This window comes from Felis catus, chromosome E1, assembly GCF_018350175.1.
Source record: "Felis catus isolate Fca126 chromosome E1, F.catus_Fca126_mat1.0, whole genome shotgun sequence".
Lineage (NCBI taxonomy): Eukaryota > Metazoa > Chordata > Mammalia > Carnivora > Felidae > Felis > Felis catus.
The window spans coordinates 11,900,551-11,916,192 of NC_058381.1; the positions used below are offsets into that span (position 1 = coordinate 11,900,551).

The following is a 15,642-nucleotide window of genomic DNA, read 5'->3' on the forward strand; positions in this document are numbered from 1 at the left end:
GTGAGGTGTTTGCAGAGTACTTGGCACAAGTGCTGCCACCCAGTAATGCAAATCATCGGTGGTCTCGAGAGGTGCTCGGCCCTGGGAAGGGCATTCAGTACTATCCCAGGGAGCGGTTTCAGCCCTGCCCTGGTGAGGGCTGTTCCCTGCCACGACTGGACTCCCCTCCGGGCCCAGGGGCCAGTCCCAGGCGGGAGGGATGACCCACCAGGCCAGCTGCGTCCTCGGGGCCAGACGCAGCTCCGTAGGGAGGTAATTCTGTTTTTACGCTGGTTTTGGCGTGTACATGCCGAGGGGGAGGGGGTGCAGAGTGGAGGTTCTCACAGTTTGTTCTCTCTCCTCTAAGCAAAATGAACATCTTCCCTCTCAACTATCCAAGACAGGTGTCCTATAATGAACTTCTCAGTACAGAAACCAAGATGTCCTGAGAGCAGAGTACAAGTTCTTTTAATTATACTCTTGAAAAACGCCGTAAGTCAAAACCCTGGAATACAGGAAAGGCTCTGTCTCTGCCCCAGGGAGAGCCCTGGTCTGTTTCAGCCTTGCAGAAAGGCCCCGGGGGTCTGGTAGTTCCGTGTGCTTCGTATTTGGTCAGAGCCTTAAAACTGGCCCATACGCTGCTCTGAGATTTGGCGAAAATAACTGATTCAGTTAAATAACAGTCTCCGGGGGGAACTGGTCTAAGAGGTGACCACTACCCACCTCAGTTCAGAGCCTGTTCTTCTGCCCGAGGCCACTGAAACCGGATACCCCCCTTCACAGGTCCGCAGGTCAACACAAATGGGGCCCCTGCTAAAAACATCTTCAACCAATATTCCTGCCAAAGAGGTCAGTTGGCAGGCATCTGTTAAGCCCCTGACTTGGTCAGCACAGCTTACGTGCCCATTTCTAGTTCTCACCAATACGCAGTTACTTCTCCCCTCATCTTTGACAGTCAAGGGAAGAGCGCAGAAATAAGGGTCCCATCTGGCAGAAATGAGGGGTGTAATCAATATTTATGAACCAGAACTGGGCTGTAGACCTTCCGGGTGTAGGCTATCCCCGCGCCTTCAGAACGATCCAGAACCATACCCTCACACCTGGCTGAGGGGTGATCAGAGCTGTCACTCAGAGCTGCAATTCTCCGAGCAAAGAGCACGTCACCATCGCCTCTGTCTGCGGTGCAGCGAATGTTGGTGGCTGACTCTTCAGTGACCAGGCCAGAGGGGAAACTGAGTTTTTAAACCGGGACCGCAGGAATCTGAAACGCTGGAAGAGGCAAGGCCCGCTCACCTGGGAACCTGTGTGAGCCTGTGCAGAAACAACACTACCCTCCGGCCCCGTGGGCAGCACTGTGGGGTCTGAAGTGGGCTGGTCCTTCTTGAGCAAGAAACGACTGAAGGGGACGGAGACGAAGGGAGCAAGACCTACAAGTAACAAGAACACGTAGGTGGCAGAGAACCTGGAGACGGGGGCTGCCCAGGGCTCTGGGTTGACGCCCCCCAAAGACACAGTTACATTCCCCGGCTCAAACATAAAAGGGAACAAACTATTCTGGGGGGGCGGGAGGAGGGAGGAAACCACCTGTAGTCTTTCAAAACAGTATTCACTGCCTCACGGCTTTACCGTTTTAAACCCGTGCCGTCTGAGCGTAGCCCCCATTTGTCCAGTGAATTCTATGCAAATGTTTCATGACACTGCTGTGAACAGAACAATGTGTACCTGGTACACACTGAGCATACCCAGGGGTGGGAGAAGAGGGAGGGAGGAAGCAAAGAGGAGCCGCCTCCTTCCCCACTGCGCACTACAGATGTGCCCGCGGAGCCCGAATACACGGCAGATGGCCCCTCCCCGGAGGCAGGGGCAGAACCCTCTACCCACTCCCCAGCCTCCGGGAACAGTCTTCCTTCCACCAGCAGGCACTCGAGTTATTATGCATCTAGACATATGGATATATACTCTACAAGGAGGCCCCGACAAAGCCAAGCTCGCACGCTGGCTGCTCACACTAGTCAATGCCAAGTTCAGCTACGGCAGCAGCCACACCAGCCCCCGCCTCTCCGTTACAGAGTTCACAGCTGGAGTCCGAAAGAGCTACGCTCTGGAGGGGGGGTAGGGTGGCAGGGAACACGGTAAGGCCAAGTGCTCTCCCCCTTCTTTCTCGGGCATTCCTGGAAGCCAGCCTCATCTACTCCTTGGGGATCTCAAACATGCAGAGGCTCTTGTATTTCTGCAGAAGTTCGTTCTTGGTCCTGACTTGCTCTCGGAGGCTGTGCAGCTGCTGCTGCTGCTGCTCGGGACTCAGGTGGATGCCGGGCATGGTGCTGATGACCTTCCGCATCTCCTGGAACTTGGTTTTGAGGGCGTTCAGGTCCTGGTGGATGTCGGGGCTGTCCTTGTCCATACTGCAGGGAGCAGAGGGAGGTCGTTAGCATTCATGGCTCAGACTGCGGCAACGCCTGGCTTCCCTCCCCTGTACCCCACAGAACTCGCGGTCTTCCTACGTCATCTTTTAGAATGCCTTGTTTTCTATGTCCCCTCACTAGGCTGTGCACCCCCACAGGACAGGGACCAGGTGCTGGGCTCACAACCGGCCCAAATGTAAAAGGAAACAAACTATTTCGGGGCGGGGTGGGGGGGGGTGGGGGGGTGGGGGGGGGTGGGGGGGTGGGGGGGGTGGGGGGGTGGGGGGGGTGGGGGGGGAGGAGGGAGGAAGCCACCCTGCAGTCTTTCAGTCTTTCAAAACAATATTCATGGTCTCACAGCTTTCTTTTACCGTTTTGGTGACAGCTGCTCACTAAAGGCACCCCCACACCTAGCACTGCCATCGCAGCTCCTCTCGGCGCGCCCGCAAAATTAGACGCTGACACTGCATTAGCTCCGAGGGCAGGGGCTGTGTCTGCCTTGTTCAGAGCTGTATCCCCAGCCCCCGGGCGCTGTAGGCACTCATGTAACATTTGTTGCAAGAATGAATGCACACATCATTACCAACACCGGGGGAGAAATGGCAAGCAAAACTTGCTGAAATACGACATTTCTTCGAATTTGAGACATTTCCAGGCCAATCAGGAAACCTTATCAGCTAGCAAGAGCTAATTTTAGCTGATGTTTTGATGCTTGAACCTGTTAACATAAGCACCCATTTCCACGGAGCTATTCATACATTTTAAATTAGTTACAAGCTATTGGAAATTTTTCAGCAGGTACCAAGCTTCTCCTACCAGTCATGTAAATTCCTTGCCTTCGGGTCAAGCTCATTTTAAAGACAGGATCATTCGCTTCATCTTCCAGCTAGCTATTGTCAGCTGCCCAGAGATCCGGGCTCCCCTTGTCACTACTAAATTAACAACAGGAACAAAACCCTCACCTAAGATCAAAGAAACAGCCTGTCGGTTGCTCCTGTACATTTTTTAAAAGTGAGCGAGTGGATGAGCTTTTGCAAACAGACAGTTGGGACTGAAGCTAAAAGCCAACTCGGTAAGCTGTGCTGAAAGTCACCCTTTGAGGCATAGGAGGGAGAAAACTGTCAATGATCATTTATTTTTTTTAATAAGCGTCCATCCCTGATGGGAAATTTCAACCCAGATGGTGCTAATTCATGTTTATTATTCATCATGTCTCTGCTTACGCAGACAGAATATCCATCTTCCCTGGTGATCCACTGGGTACGCTCACACCCAGCAAATGAGAGGGCCCCGTTCACTATTTCCCAATAGCTCTAACTCAGAGGCAAGAGATAGAGAATCGCTCATTCTAGGGGCTGTTAACCAGCCAAACATTTCTTGTCATTTGATGCCCTCGCTTTAAATATACAGTTAACGCGAGTTCGAGCCCCGCGTCGGGATCTGGGCTGATGGCTCAGAGCCTGGAGCCTGCTTCCGATTCTGTGTCTCCCTCTCTCTCTGCCCCTCCCCCGCTCATGCTGTGTCTCTCTGTCTCAAAAATAAATAAAACGTTAAAAAAATTAAAAAAATATATACAGTTAATGGTACACCTTATCCCAGTTTCTAGGGAGGAGTAATTGGTATTCATGAGAATTGTAAATCATTTAGAAAGAAGCAAAGGGGGGGGGCATCTTTTATTTTAATCATTTTAGATCTCAGCTCAAATCTACCACTCTGCATGGAATCCATCTGGATCTCTGAAATCATTATACTTGGGTGGCATATGTGTTAACACATTGTTACGAATGTAAGTCCCAAGGGAGTTTTGAAATTAAAAAAAAAAAAAAAATACAGGTTTAAGAAAACTGATGGACATCATGAGTCTGAAAGGACCTGGTAAAAGCAAACAAATGAAAATACATAAAATGAGAATTTGCACAGAAGCAATGACAGTTCAGGTCTGGAAGCAAAACATAACCTGGCCCCCAAAGAAGATTTCATTCTGAAAGAAAAAGTGGGCCAGGCTTAGGATGCTCGCTTCTGAAAACCCCTGAATCTCAAGGGTTGCCTATATCCTTTACCCGGTAAACTTTCGGTAAAGGAGCCCCATAAAAGCTTGCCTGGAGGGAAGCTATGGGGAAAGGGGGGCACGGAGCCTACAGCAAAGGCCCCTGCTGCCAGCTTCTCAGCCTGCCCTAGTTGGTGAAGGTAAATAACCCAGAGCTCCTGGAGCGAGGAAAACACTCTATTCAGGAACTGGCTCGAACCAAGCGAGAACCTGCTAGGCCAGGATGACTGTGAAATACTCGCACCAAAAGAAAAGAGGCCCAAATATTGAGTGAATAAAGGCAGAAGGCTCCAAGTGGGCCTGCCTTTGTGTTCAATGTTAGTCATCAGCCAACTTTAGAAGGGGGGGTGGGGGTGGTGGGGAACAAAAAACAAAAAAAACAAGGAGACTAGGCCAGGCCGAGAAGCACGAAAATTGTGCAAGTAAGGGCCAGGTTAGGGAACTTTGGTCCTGCTTGCAGGAGTTTTGAAAAGGTGGACAAAAATACTACTGCTGTGGCTTGATGGACAGGCCACTTCTTCTCCATCTTTTGAGCACACCCTGGGCGATACTCGGCATCATGTGCACACAGACATTCTGTATGTGTGTCACCAGCCTCGGGGCAAACATCACAGGCTTTGGAAGGTGGCCTGAGAATGGTGCTGAGCGCAGCGCAGCTTCAGGTTTTAGTACGGGTGCTTTGGGACTTGAAGATGCCAGCTGGCATCAGCTGGGCAAGTGTGTCCACTGGTAACTTAGAAGCAAAGGGAACCCAGCCGGTCACTGAAGCCAACCTCCTCCCAAACTTGAGACCATGCGGTAGCATGACCCCTTCCCATTTCTTCCTCCTCAAAATGTCTGTGACCCCCCGGTGTCACGCCCCCACTGTCCTATGGCCGACCCACCCTGGGACCAGTCCTTCTCACCCTCTCCTCCCTTCACGCTGCTTCAGAGACTGGAGTCTTTCTAAACCAGTGGTGGTGCTGGTGGCGGGGGAGGGGGAGGCTGTTGTTTTTACTTAATAGGTGCTTGAGGGAAAACCAGTCAAGTGAAACAGACTCCAAGGCTTAGAAAAGGAAGGTCCCTCTAATCCATGTTCCGGAGATAACCTCTGTTAACATGGGATACGTACTGCTTCGGACCCGCTTCAAAACATACAGACTTTTTTGTTACTTGTTTGACAAAAATGTTACCATTCTTGCTTTTTTCACTTAAGTTGCACCTTGGATGTCTTTCCATGTTACCACATGTACAATTATGCAGCTAAATTATTTGGCTATTGATGGGAATTTGGATGTTTGTAACTTACCACTTGCAATCAGAATGGCGACGGACCTTCTGTACCTATATCCGTAAGTACTTGTGCACGTATTTTGATAAGATGGTTTCTCAGAAGTGAATTTCTAGGTTGAAGGTTGTGTGCATTACCATTTTTGACAGACTGCCAAAATGCCCTCCAAAAACACTGTACCGTGACCGTGGACACGACACTTGTCCCTCACACCCTCAGCGACGCTGTTACACAGCCAGCAGCCGTTGGTATTTTCCCTGCTTCAGTTCTGCCAGCGCCCAAGAGGGGCTCTGAACCTCCTACCCTTGCTTTTATCTGCCCACAGGATTACATGTGAAAAATGTTCCCTTTAGGAAGAGGCAACAAAAGGCTCTGCTGCTAAAAGAAACTTGAAAAAAACACTGCTCTACAGAATAGCCCAGAACGTGTTCATCCACTTCGACCTCTTCAGATGCCAACAACTCCCAGCATGCCCTCCTTCCTGAATTTCAGGACCCTTGTGCCAACGGTTCCTGCACATTTTCTCCCTGGAGTCTGGGGGCACCTGCAAATGTCCAAAGTGGACCCCCAGCCTCCTCGGTACGCCGCATTTCATATGGAGGGCGCTGAGCTGGAACGCTGTGCCCCACACGTGCGTCCACATGCCCCAATTCCATGTGCTTGATGTGCACCCAGCCTCCAGTCCTGCCCACTCCTCCTCCTTAACCCTGCCTCCTCCTCTCACTGGCACCAATTTCTAGACCCTTCCAGACCTGGGTCCTCTCCTCCTGAAACCCTCTGCCCCACCCACCTCTACAGAATCCAAGTCTGAGCTCAAAAATTCCAAGATAACACCTGCCGGGCAAGTCTGCACTTGAAGGGGGCCACTCAGGGCCAGCTACAAGCAGCCTGTGACCCTTCCAGGCCCAACTTCCCACTCGTCCCCAGACTCCGTATAAATGCTCCCCGCGGCACCTGTCCTGCTGCACCAGGTCACTGCTGACCTGTGTGCCTGCCTTCGCGGAGCCTGTGTTCCAGGCAGGTGCTCCCTAAATTATGCTGGATGAACAGAGATGAAGTGGCAGAGGAGGTAACAGGCCTGTAAGCTGGCCCAGAAATAATTCTTCCAAACAGGCTGTAAATATTCCCTGTCTGGGTGCTCCCCCTTTTCGCTGGGATTCGCCTGAAGGAGAAATGAAGGGCACAGAGGGCTCCGGTCACATGAGCACAGACAAACCCCATGGAGCCGGCGGGGTCCTTTCACAGCCTTCTCCACTGATGTGAGGGCTGCTTCCTGCTCAACTGGAGGACAGGCCTCAGCTGGCAGGGAGGGCCGGTCAGATGAAAATAGACCTTGCATCGGAAGCAGCAGCTCAGTAACATCCCGTATCCACGAAAGTGGTCTCGCCTGGGCTCTGAGGTCTTGCTGACCTGCCTCGACAGCAAAGGGACTTGTTTTCAGCGATATGGCCCCAGCTTGCGAGGTAAAGGACAACGCTCTGTTCTCGTCACTTAAACTACTTCTGCACTGTCACGGATGGTTCCCCTTTACCTACCCAGCAGCCTAGAACACTTTAAGGAACTAAAAAATTCAACTTGAAAAATTGTTTAAGTACCCACGTTGATAGAATACTTGTACTAGGTGAGCCACAGCCATCAAGGCAAGGTATTGACAACTGCAATTCAGAATTCCTAGGCTGGGACACTTGGTTCCAGACTTAGATTAGATCTGGCAAGTTTGAGGGGGAAAAGCAATGAACTTTCCCTGGTCCAACGAGCCTCATTTTATTCCTCCTTTGTTCAACAGGTACTTCTACAATGTGATTTCTATACATGACAGGAAAGGTCTCAAAGAGTTGGGAGTGCTAACATTTCTTACCGGCATAAAACTGACATTTCTCTTTCCCCTTTCCTCATTCTTTAAAATTAACACAAATGTGTAGTTTTAATTATTCATTCAACCACGGGGCAGACAGCAGGAGGGCTGCAAGTCTGTGGAGCCTCTCTCCAGCGCCAGGGAGGTGCATCCCAGCCAGGAAGACAAGAAGTAGGAGTGCTCCCCACCCCTCCCCCTCCCCGCACCTGCCCTCCAGTGTGGGAGGTGGCCTCTGAGCAGGTCCATAAGCATATGTGGCGTTTCCCTGGGCAGAGACAGAGCAGGAGGGCACGGCTGCAGAGGGCCTGGAGTGTGCACGGGGCTGGATGACTCCACGCACACAGAGGCACTAGGATCACAGCGACTCGCTCTGGGGCTCTGGGCTCTCTGCTGCGTGGTCCAGGCAAGCCTCTGAAGAAGGTCCGCACAGCGCCCTGAACGGAGTGATACCAGCTGGGAAGGATAGTATGGGAAGAGGAGGGAGCCCTAGAGACTGGTGAGCAGAGAGAAATTAAACTGATAACATGTACAGGATGAATTAGAGACAGGAGAGATAAAGGCAGTTTCTAATTAAGTTTCTAATTAAGAAGAAACTAAATAAGATCCATGGGGCGCCTGGGAGGCTCAGCTGGTTAAGTGTCCAGCTCACGGTCTCACAGTTGGTGAGTTCGAGCCCCGCGTCGGGCTCTTTGCTGGCGGCTCAGAGCCTGGAGCCTGCTTTGGATTCTGTGTCTCCCTCTCTGTCTACTCCTCCCCTGATCGTGCTGTCTCTCTCTCTCTCTCAAAAAATAAATAATAAACATTAAAATAAAATTTAAGAAGTGACTGTAAGATCCAAAAATGAGGTTGGAAGACCTGGACCATGAGTGTTATCAACAGACTTGGAGGTAAAGGGACAGATTCCAGCCTAAATGTTCCACTAACCAAATCTCAGCATTTCAGCATCTCCTCTGATCTCAGACCAGCTACAGGAAGCAGGCCAGGAAAGGTCAAGGTGCTATGGGCAAATGTTGCCAAGAAAGGAAAGAGGGAAGAGCAGCCTGGAGAGATCATTAAACGTGCCACGGAGATTTAAGAAGTAAAACAGTTTGGTGCTGGAGAACAGAATGTCCAGAAGCAGAACAGAAAACATATGGGGATTCAGTGCACGAAAAAGGCGGCGACTCAAGCAGAGAAAACAATGAATATTCAGTCAGAGAAGTGGGAAGATGAAAAAGCAGGGCCCCCTTCTTTCCATCAAAATAAATTCCAGAAGCTTCACAGAACTGAAAGTAAAAAATGAAACCCTAAAAGCCCTAGGAAAAGGGGATCGATATTTATCGTTTTATCAGAGTGGGAAGGCCTTTCTAGTAAGGACCAAAATTCAGAAGCCATAAAGGTAAGGCTTACGAAATCTGCCCACAGAAAATGACATGATTCCAAATGACAAAAACAAACAAACAAACAAAAACCAGGAACAAAGGCAAAAGAAGAGGAACAACTTGGGGAAAATATTTACAATACACTTGACAAAGGCATACCTTCCCCGCTGTACAAAGAGCGCATTAAAAGAGGCACGACCTGGGGCGCCTGGGTGGCGCAGTCGGTTAAGCGTCCGACTTCAGCCAGGTCACGATCTCGCGGTCCGTGAGTTCAAGCCCCGCGTCAGGCTCTGGGCTGATGGCTCGGAGCCTGGAGCCTGTTTCCGATTCTGTGTCTCCCTCTCTCTCTGCCCCTCCCCCGTTCATGCTCTGTTTCTCTCTGTCCCAAAAATAAATAAAAAATGTTGAAAAAAAAATTAAAAAAAAAATAAAAGAGGCACGACCTAATAGGAAGTGGGCAGTTTGCGGGGGGGGGGGGGGGATACAAATGACGTAATAAGTTGCATATGAAAAGATGCTTATGTGATAAAGCAAGACACAGATCAATACGACATATCCTCTCTGACCTATCAGATCAGCCCCAGTGAAAAAGCTGAATGGGGAGGGCAGGGATATGGGGGGAAAGACACAAATACACTGCTAGTAAAGCGCACACTGGCACATTCTTTCTGAATTTGCTAGTTGTGATCCAAATTTTAAATTCACATATCCCTGTGCTAGAAATTTACTCTAGAGACTCTCAAGGGTTTACAAGATGGCATTTACAAAGAGGGTCAGTGCAGCTCTGAGTGCAACAGCAAAAAGCCGGACACCACGGAGTGTCCTTGGGGAGGGAACTGTTGACAGAAAGGACGGCATGGTCATGAAATGGAGGGCGGTACAGTTTGGGGACCCGGGAGGGAGGTGGAGGAGGGGAGGGACAGGCCCAGCTGTCATTTTGTATCTGTGGGTTGCTCTTTGAATCTATCTACAGCTGAAAGTTTTAATTTTTTTACAACTGTAATCTTTATGTATTTTTTTTAAGTTTATTTGTTTTGAGAGAAAGAGAGTGTGCAAGTGCACACATGACTGGAGGAGGGGCAAAGAGAGGGAGGGAGAGAGAGAGAGAGAGAGAGAGAGCAAATCCCAAGCAGGCTCCATGGTGTCCTTGCAGAGCCTGATTCGGGGGCCTCACTTGCGAACCGTGAGATCATGACCTAAGCCGAAATCAAGAGCCGACTGAGCCACCTAGGTGCCACTACAACTGTAGCGGGTTTTGTTTTTTTTTTAAATGTTTTTGTTTTAACATTTATTTAGTTTCGAGAGAGAGAGAGAGACCGAATGGGAGAGGGGCAGAGAGAGAGGGAAGGAGACGCAGAATCCAAAGTAAGCTCCAGGCTCTGAGCTGTCAGCACAGAGCCCGACGTGGGACTTGAACTCATGAACCGCAAAATCATGACCTGAGCCGAAGTCAGATGCTTAACCGACTGAGCTACACAGGTGCCCCAACAACTGTTAATTTTAAAAAAATGCTCTCTGGATGGTAGATTTCTGGGCCATTTTGGGTTAATCGAAGGAGTCCAGTCTACAGGATTGTGATCTGGAGAAACGGCTAAGAGGATGTCGCCCTCTTCACTTAGCGATGGCTGTGAGTGAAAATGAAAAATGAAAAACGCCCGTTCCCTCCACTCCGGCAATTCCACCGCTGCGGGTTCGCCTCCTCATAAACGTTCTCAAATACAAGGGTGCGTCCCGGGGTGGCCGGCAACGGCAATAACCAGGAAAACCCGCGAGTGTCCGTGAACAGAACACTGGCTACGTAACTGGTGGTGCAGCCACCTTCCTGGGGAAGGCCTTCGTGTGTGAGAATGGAAAGGTGTCCAAAACGGACTAACAAGTGCAAAACAAACACAGTACGGTAGGATCTCAGTTTCCAGAAATTTTTTAAAAGACACGCATATACAGTTCCTGCCAGGATACTCACAATTAGTAGAAGTTACGACTGGTGAGGGAACTTCACTTCACACGATTCTGAGTCTGCAACTGTGACTTTTGTGTACTTGAGGGTACAGTACTCTGAATTCTTTATGAGAAGAGAAGGCCTAAGCTCACGGCAGCGTCTTGCTTCCTCACCTGGCCAAGGAGTAAACACGTAATAAAAGGGCCCCTGGGGAAGCTACAGGGGAGGAAGAGATCAAGGGCCTGCATGACCGAGCGGGTCCTGGCCCTCACCGCCTCCGGCCAGGCCTGCCAGGACGGCGTCCTCACTGGCTTCCAGGCAGAGAAGCCACCTCCATCTCGAGCACTAATCTGACTCCATGGCCGGAAGTCCTCGCTAGCTCCCCATTCCCCAGAGGACAGAACGACCGTGCAGGTGGGGCACATGTGGTCCTGGGCGCGCTGGCTCTTCCCGGCCCTCCAGTTCTCCCTCCCTTGGCCTCGCGCTTCTGCCCCAGTCCCGCCCCCAAGAGGCCGCTGCATCACGTCCTTGCCCCCGCTCTTCCTCCTCCCTTTCATAATTTAGGACTCCCCACTGGCATCCATCCCAACAAGCCTTCCGACTCCTCCAGGCTTCCCAAGGCCTCCTCTGCCTTCACCGACCCTACCACAGTCTGTCTCCTTTCCTCATTAGCCTAAAGACCCAAATACACGCCAATACGTATTGTAACATCACATCCTAGCTTTTTTTTCACGGCGAAGGCATCTTTCCTTCTCTCTGAGTCATTTTCCTCCGAGTGGATTTTTGCTCTTCTGTTTTGTCCTATCTTTTGCTAGGGCTTTTCTTCACATGCTTGGTGACCTTGGCTGCCCAGTCATAAAGTTAAGAGTAAAATACTATTTGGATTATGTGCACAGTGCACTGCTTTCACTATACTAAATGAAAGAAGAAAAAGGCATGATCCTATGATAAAGTGTTGATTTTGACTTGCATCAGATGGGGAGGGGGAAGCTGAATGCGAATAGAAAACATAAATATTTTATATTGCTAGTAAAAAGCAGGGTATGAATAAATAATGGAGAATATTAAAAAAAAAAAAAAAAGTAAAACACTAAAAGGCTCAGTACAAGCTCTTAGTAAGAGTGATACTTCTTGGGGCACCTGGGTGGCTCAGTCGGTAAAGCATCCGACATCAGCTCAGGTCATGATCTCGCAGTTCATGAGTTCGAGCCCCACGTCGGGTCCCCTGCTCATTCTCCCTATCTCTTTCAAAATAAATAAATAAGCTTAAAAAAAAAAGAGTGATACTTCTTTTAGTTTCTTAAAATGAACTAAGTTCTTTCTTGAGAAGCCCCCAATGTCTTTTCTTTGGGGCTGATCAGACACTCCAGAGGAGGGATCTCTGTCTCTTTGGCTGCCAGTCTCGAAGCCAGGTCAGGAAAGAAAGCTAGGGCTGGGTCTCAGAATTCAGTTTGTGAACTTTCTCTTAATCCCTCTTTTCAGGATTGGCTCCCTTTCTCCAACTCCTGCCATGTGCTTGGTGTTCCCCAGTCCAGAGATGCTCTGGCTTATCCTTAAAAATAAATCTTGGGAGAGAGTAACCCTTTGTCTGCCAAGATGGAAGAAGGGTAGTCACCTGTTTGCCTGGAGCGGGGAAGAGAACTATGGGATCTGACTCTTAAACAGACTTTAGGTAATCCTCCTGTTCATAGTTCTACTTCACCTCTGTTTCCAAGAGGGCCCTGGAACTGCCAACTCCTGAGATTCAGGGGGGAAGCCATGGTCAAAGGCAGCTGCTTATGGATGCTTCTTGGGGCTGATGGATGGATGTGCCATTGGCCGTCTATTTTGTGATAACTGCCTCCTCTCCTGTTCTTTTTGGTTTCATTAAACACTCTTCACTGTCCTTTCAGAGGGTACAGAGACAAACACATGTGATCAGCTCACCATCTTTCAAAGAACACTGCTCTTGAGTATACTTCACAACGATCTCATGATTTAAGTATGTTATCCCATTTCACAAGAGAAGAGACTCAGAGAAGCTAAGATCACCTAACTCGAATACTATAAAACTGTAATCTGAACCCACTGTTTGAAGTCCATTCTTTTTTTTTTCTTAATTTTTTAAATGTTTATTTATTTTTGAGAGAGAGAGACAGAGAGAGCAAGCAGAGGAGGGGCAGAGAGAGAGGGAGGCACAGAATCCGAAGCAGGCTCCAGGCTCTGAGCTGTCAGCACAGAGGCCAATGCGGGACCTGAACCCACGAACCAGGAGATCATGACCTGAGCCGAAGTTGGAGGATTAACCGACCATGCCACTCAGGCGCCCTGAGGTCCATTCTTATTATTCAGGTATTAGAGAGATGAACTAAGGCCTGGGAAGGTTACATATGTACAAAGATTACAAAGCAAGCAAACATCAGTGTGCGGATTTGAATCCCAGACTACCTGACTTCAAAGCCCATGTTCTTTCTAGTGTGTACCTTACTGCTCCGTGTTTAAGGCCAGCCCAACCCAACTGCTCTACTGGGGTGCGAGAATATACTCTTCACGGGCCCAGGAACTGTCTCTGCGACTGTATACATCTTGTGTTTTCATTTTTCTTAAAGCCAATATATTTGGGTGAGTTTGGATAAGCCATTTATAATCCAGAACTGCCCTGGGATTTGGGCGTCTGCATTTGTGTTTCTTTGCCATATGTCACTGCTGCCGGGAAGTGCCACTTGAGGACCGCAGGCTAATGAGAACAGAACAGAGTCTGCCTCACCCTATCAACAAGACGCTCACGCCCAGGGAAACCAAACGAAGGCAGGGTCTAACGTGAGAACTAAGGCTTTGCAGTTGTTCGAAAAGTGGTGGAAAAGCATGAAGTCATTCCACAGCAAGTGAATCTAGTCTGGCTAACCTCAAAAGAAGCTGGGCCGTTGACACACTGGACTTTCGTATCGTGGGGAGCAATTCCATTCCAGCAAAACATCCAAGAGCGCGTTCATGTTCACCTGAATGTTACTATACCAGTAAAACTCGGTTTTAATGTACCTTATTTTGGTGTTTTAATGGCTGAATAAGTTGTTAGTGTCCCTGACCCCTAGTGCCATGTGGATTTAGTAACACGACGGCAAAAATAATTTAGGCAAACATGGGGATCAAGAAGACTTTTGGTTGTACTGTTTTTTTTTTTCCCCCTTTACAGGGTCAGTTTGAAAACGGGCTGACCTGAAGCCTGGCCAACAGAACGATACATCACCGTCTTTGGCACTCTGTAAGAACACCGCACTCCAGGGCAACTTGTATCTGTGTTTCTTTTAACGATTCCTATCATCGACCCTCCAATCTCTTTGAATTATGGGTCATTCCCATTCATGTCTTTTTTTTTCCGTTCAGACTGGTGAGCAGCGTGGGGGTGGAAAGTGGGCCCTTTTTACGGCGTACACCCCACAGCACTTAGCAGCGTGCCACACAGGGAAGATGACCCACATCGGGTGACAAAACGGAGGCTCAGAGAAGCCTGACCTGCTCCAGATCGCTGGGATGCAAACTTGAGTAGTGACTGCAGAGCCTGTGCATTCAGTCCCTACACTGGCGTCATTGTTAGGAATAGCGCCTGGCCGTCACGAGGTCTGGCAGCTCTCGGGGCTCAACCGTTTGCTGAGCTCACGGTGCGACTAGGTGTGGCCTTGGGAAAGGCCTCTTCCCCCGGGTCTGTTTCCCCGTCGGTAAAATGGGAGTGTACCCGAGAGCACCTCGGCCACTGAAGCTCTGAAACAGGTGACGAGAAGCCGGGAGGGGGAGGGGCGTGTCGTGGCTGGTCCTCTCTTGGGCTCTTACCATTTGATGATGTTGTGAACCAAAGGTAAAAAGGAGTAATTCTCCTCCTCCTTCACGCCGGCAGGTGACTGAGGCCTCGGCGCCGGCGACTGCTGTGGCTGAGGCGCGGCGACCGGAGGCGGCGGCTGCGAAGGCGGCAGCGGCTTCGTCTCGGGCAGCGGCGGCTCGGCCGGCGGCGGTAACGCGTCCTCGGCCTGCCGCCCGGCGGCCACCCCGGCAGAGGCCATGGCGCTCGGGACGTCGCCGGTCAGCAGGACCCGGGCCGTCAGCTCCCCCAAAGCGTCGCGGATTCCAGACGTCACCACCAGGAGCCCGCGGGGCGGGGAGAGGGACTTGGAAGAGGATTGTGCGCGTGCGCACTAGGGCGTGGGCGGGGCGACAGCGCGGGCGGGACAATGGGGCGGGGGGTGGGGCTGCTGTTATGAGGCAACGGGCGTTTGACGGGTCTGGGTTGGCTTGGATTTGATTGTAAAACGGAGCAGCTAAATTATTAAGTAGTCAGAAATAGATTTATTTCAGAAATAACATCTTATTCCTATTCCCATGACGAGGAGAGTCCAAAAGTAGCTAAAAAAGGAAGACTGAGATACGTAAGGCTCCACGTGGCCAGCCCTCCAGAAAGCCTCCCAAAGAACCGTCTGGAACCACACGCAGAGTAAACAACTTACCCACTACCTGTTAAGTGAGTGAAGCACTGGGCTCTACGGGCGTTAACAACCTAGCGATGAAGAACCTACAGCTCCTACACCACGCGCGTGCCTCCAGGGGGAGAGGCAGCAAACCCTGACCGAGCAGGTCAGGTCCTGTATGTCTCTAAAAGCTCCGCGTGGCTAGATGGGGAGGAACTAATAATCTAACATTTAATATGCATCTTCTAGATGACGGATGCAATGTTAAATGTGTGGGCAGGGGGTGGGGAAGGCCGTCCTGACTTCGATACAAGGCAGAAGGGGATTGACTAATGCCGGGAGTAAATATA

At 50.2% G+C, this 15,642-nt stretch overlaps 1 protein-coding gene across 1 annotated transcript; it reads right to left on the minus strand.

Moving 5' to 3' along the window:
* Positions 1-431: 431 nt before the first annotated feature.
* Positions 432-14,967, minus strand: MED9 (mediator complex subunit 9). The gene is made up of 2 exons (XM_011288814.4): positions 14,664-14,967; positions 432-2,384 (listed from the first exon to the last, which is right to left on the minus strand). The coding sequence occupies exons 1-2, from the start codon at positions 14,888-14,890 to the stop codon at positions 2,168-2,170; spliced, it is 444 nt and encodes a 147-aa protein (XP_011287116.1). The 5' UTR covers positions 14,891-14,967; the 3' UTR covers positions 432-2,167.
* Positions 14,968-15,642: the final 675 nt, after the last annotated feature.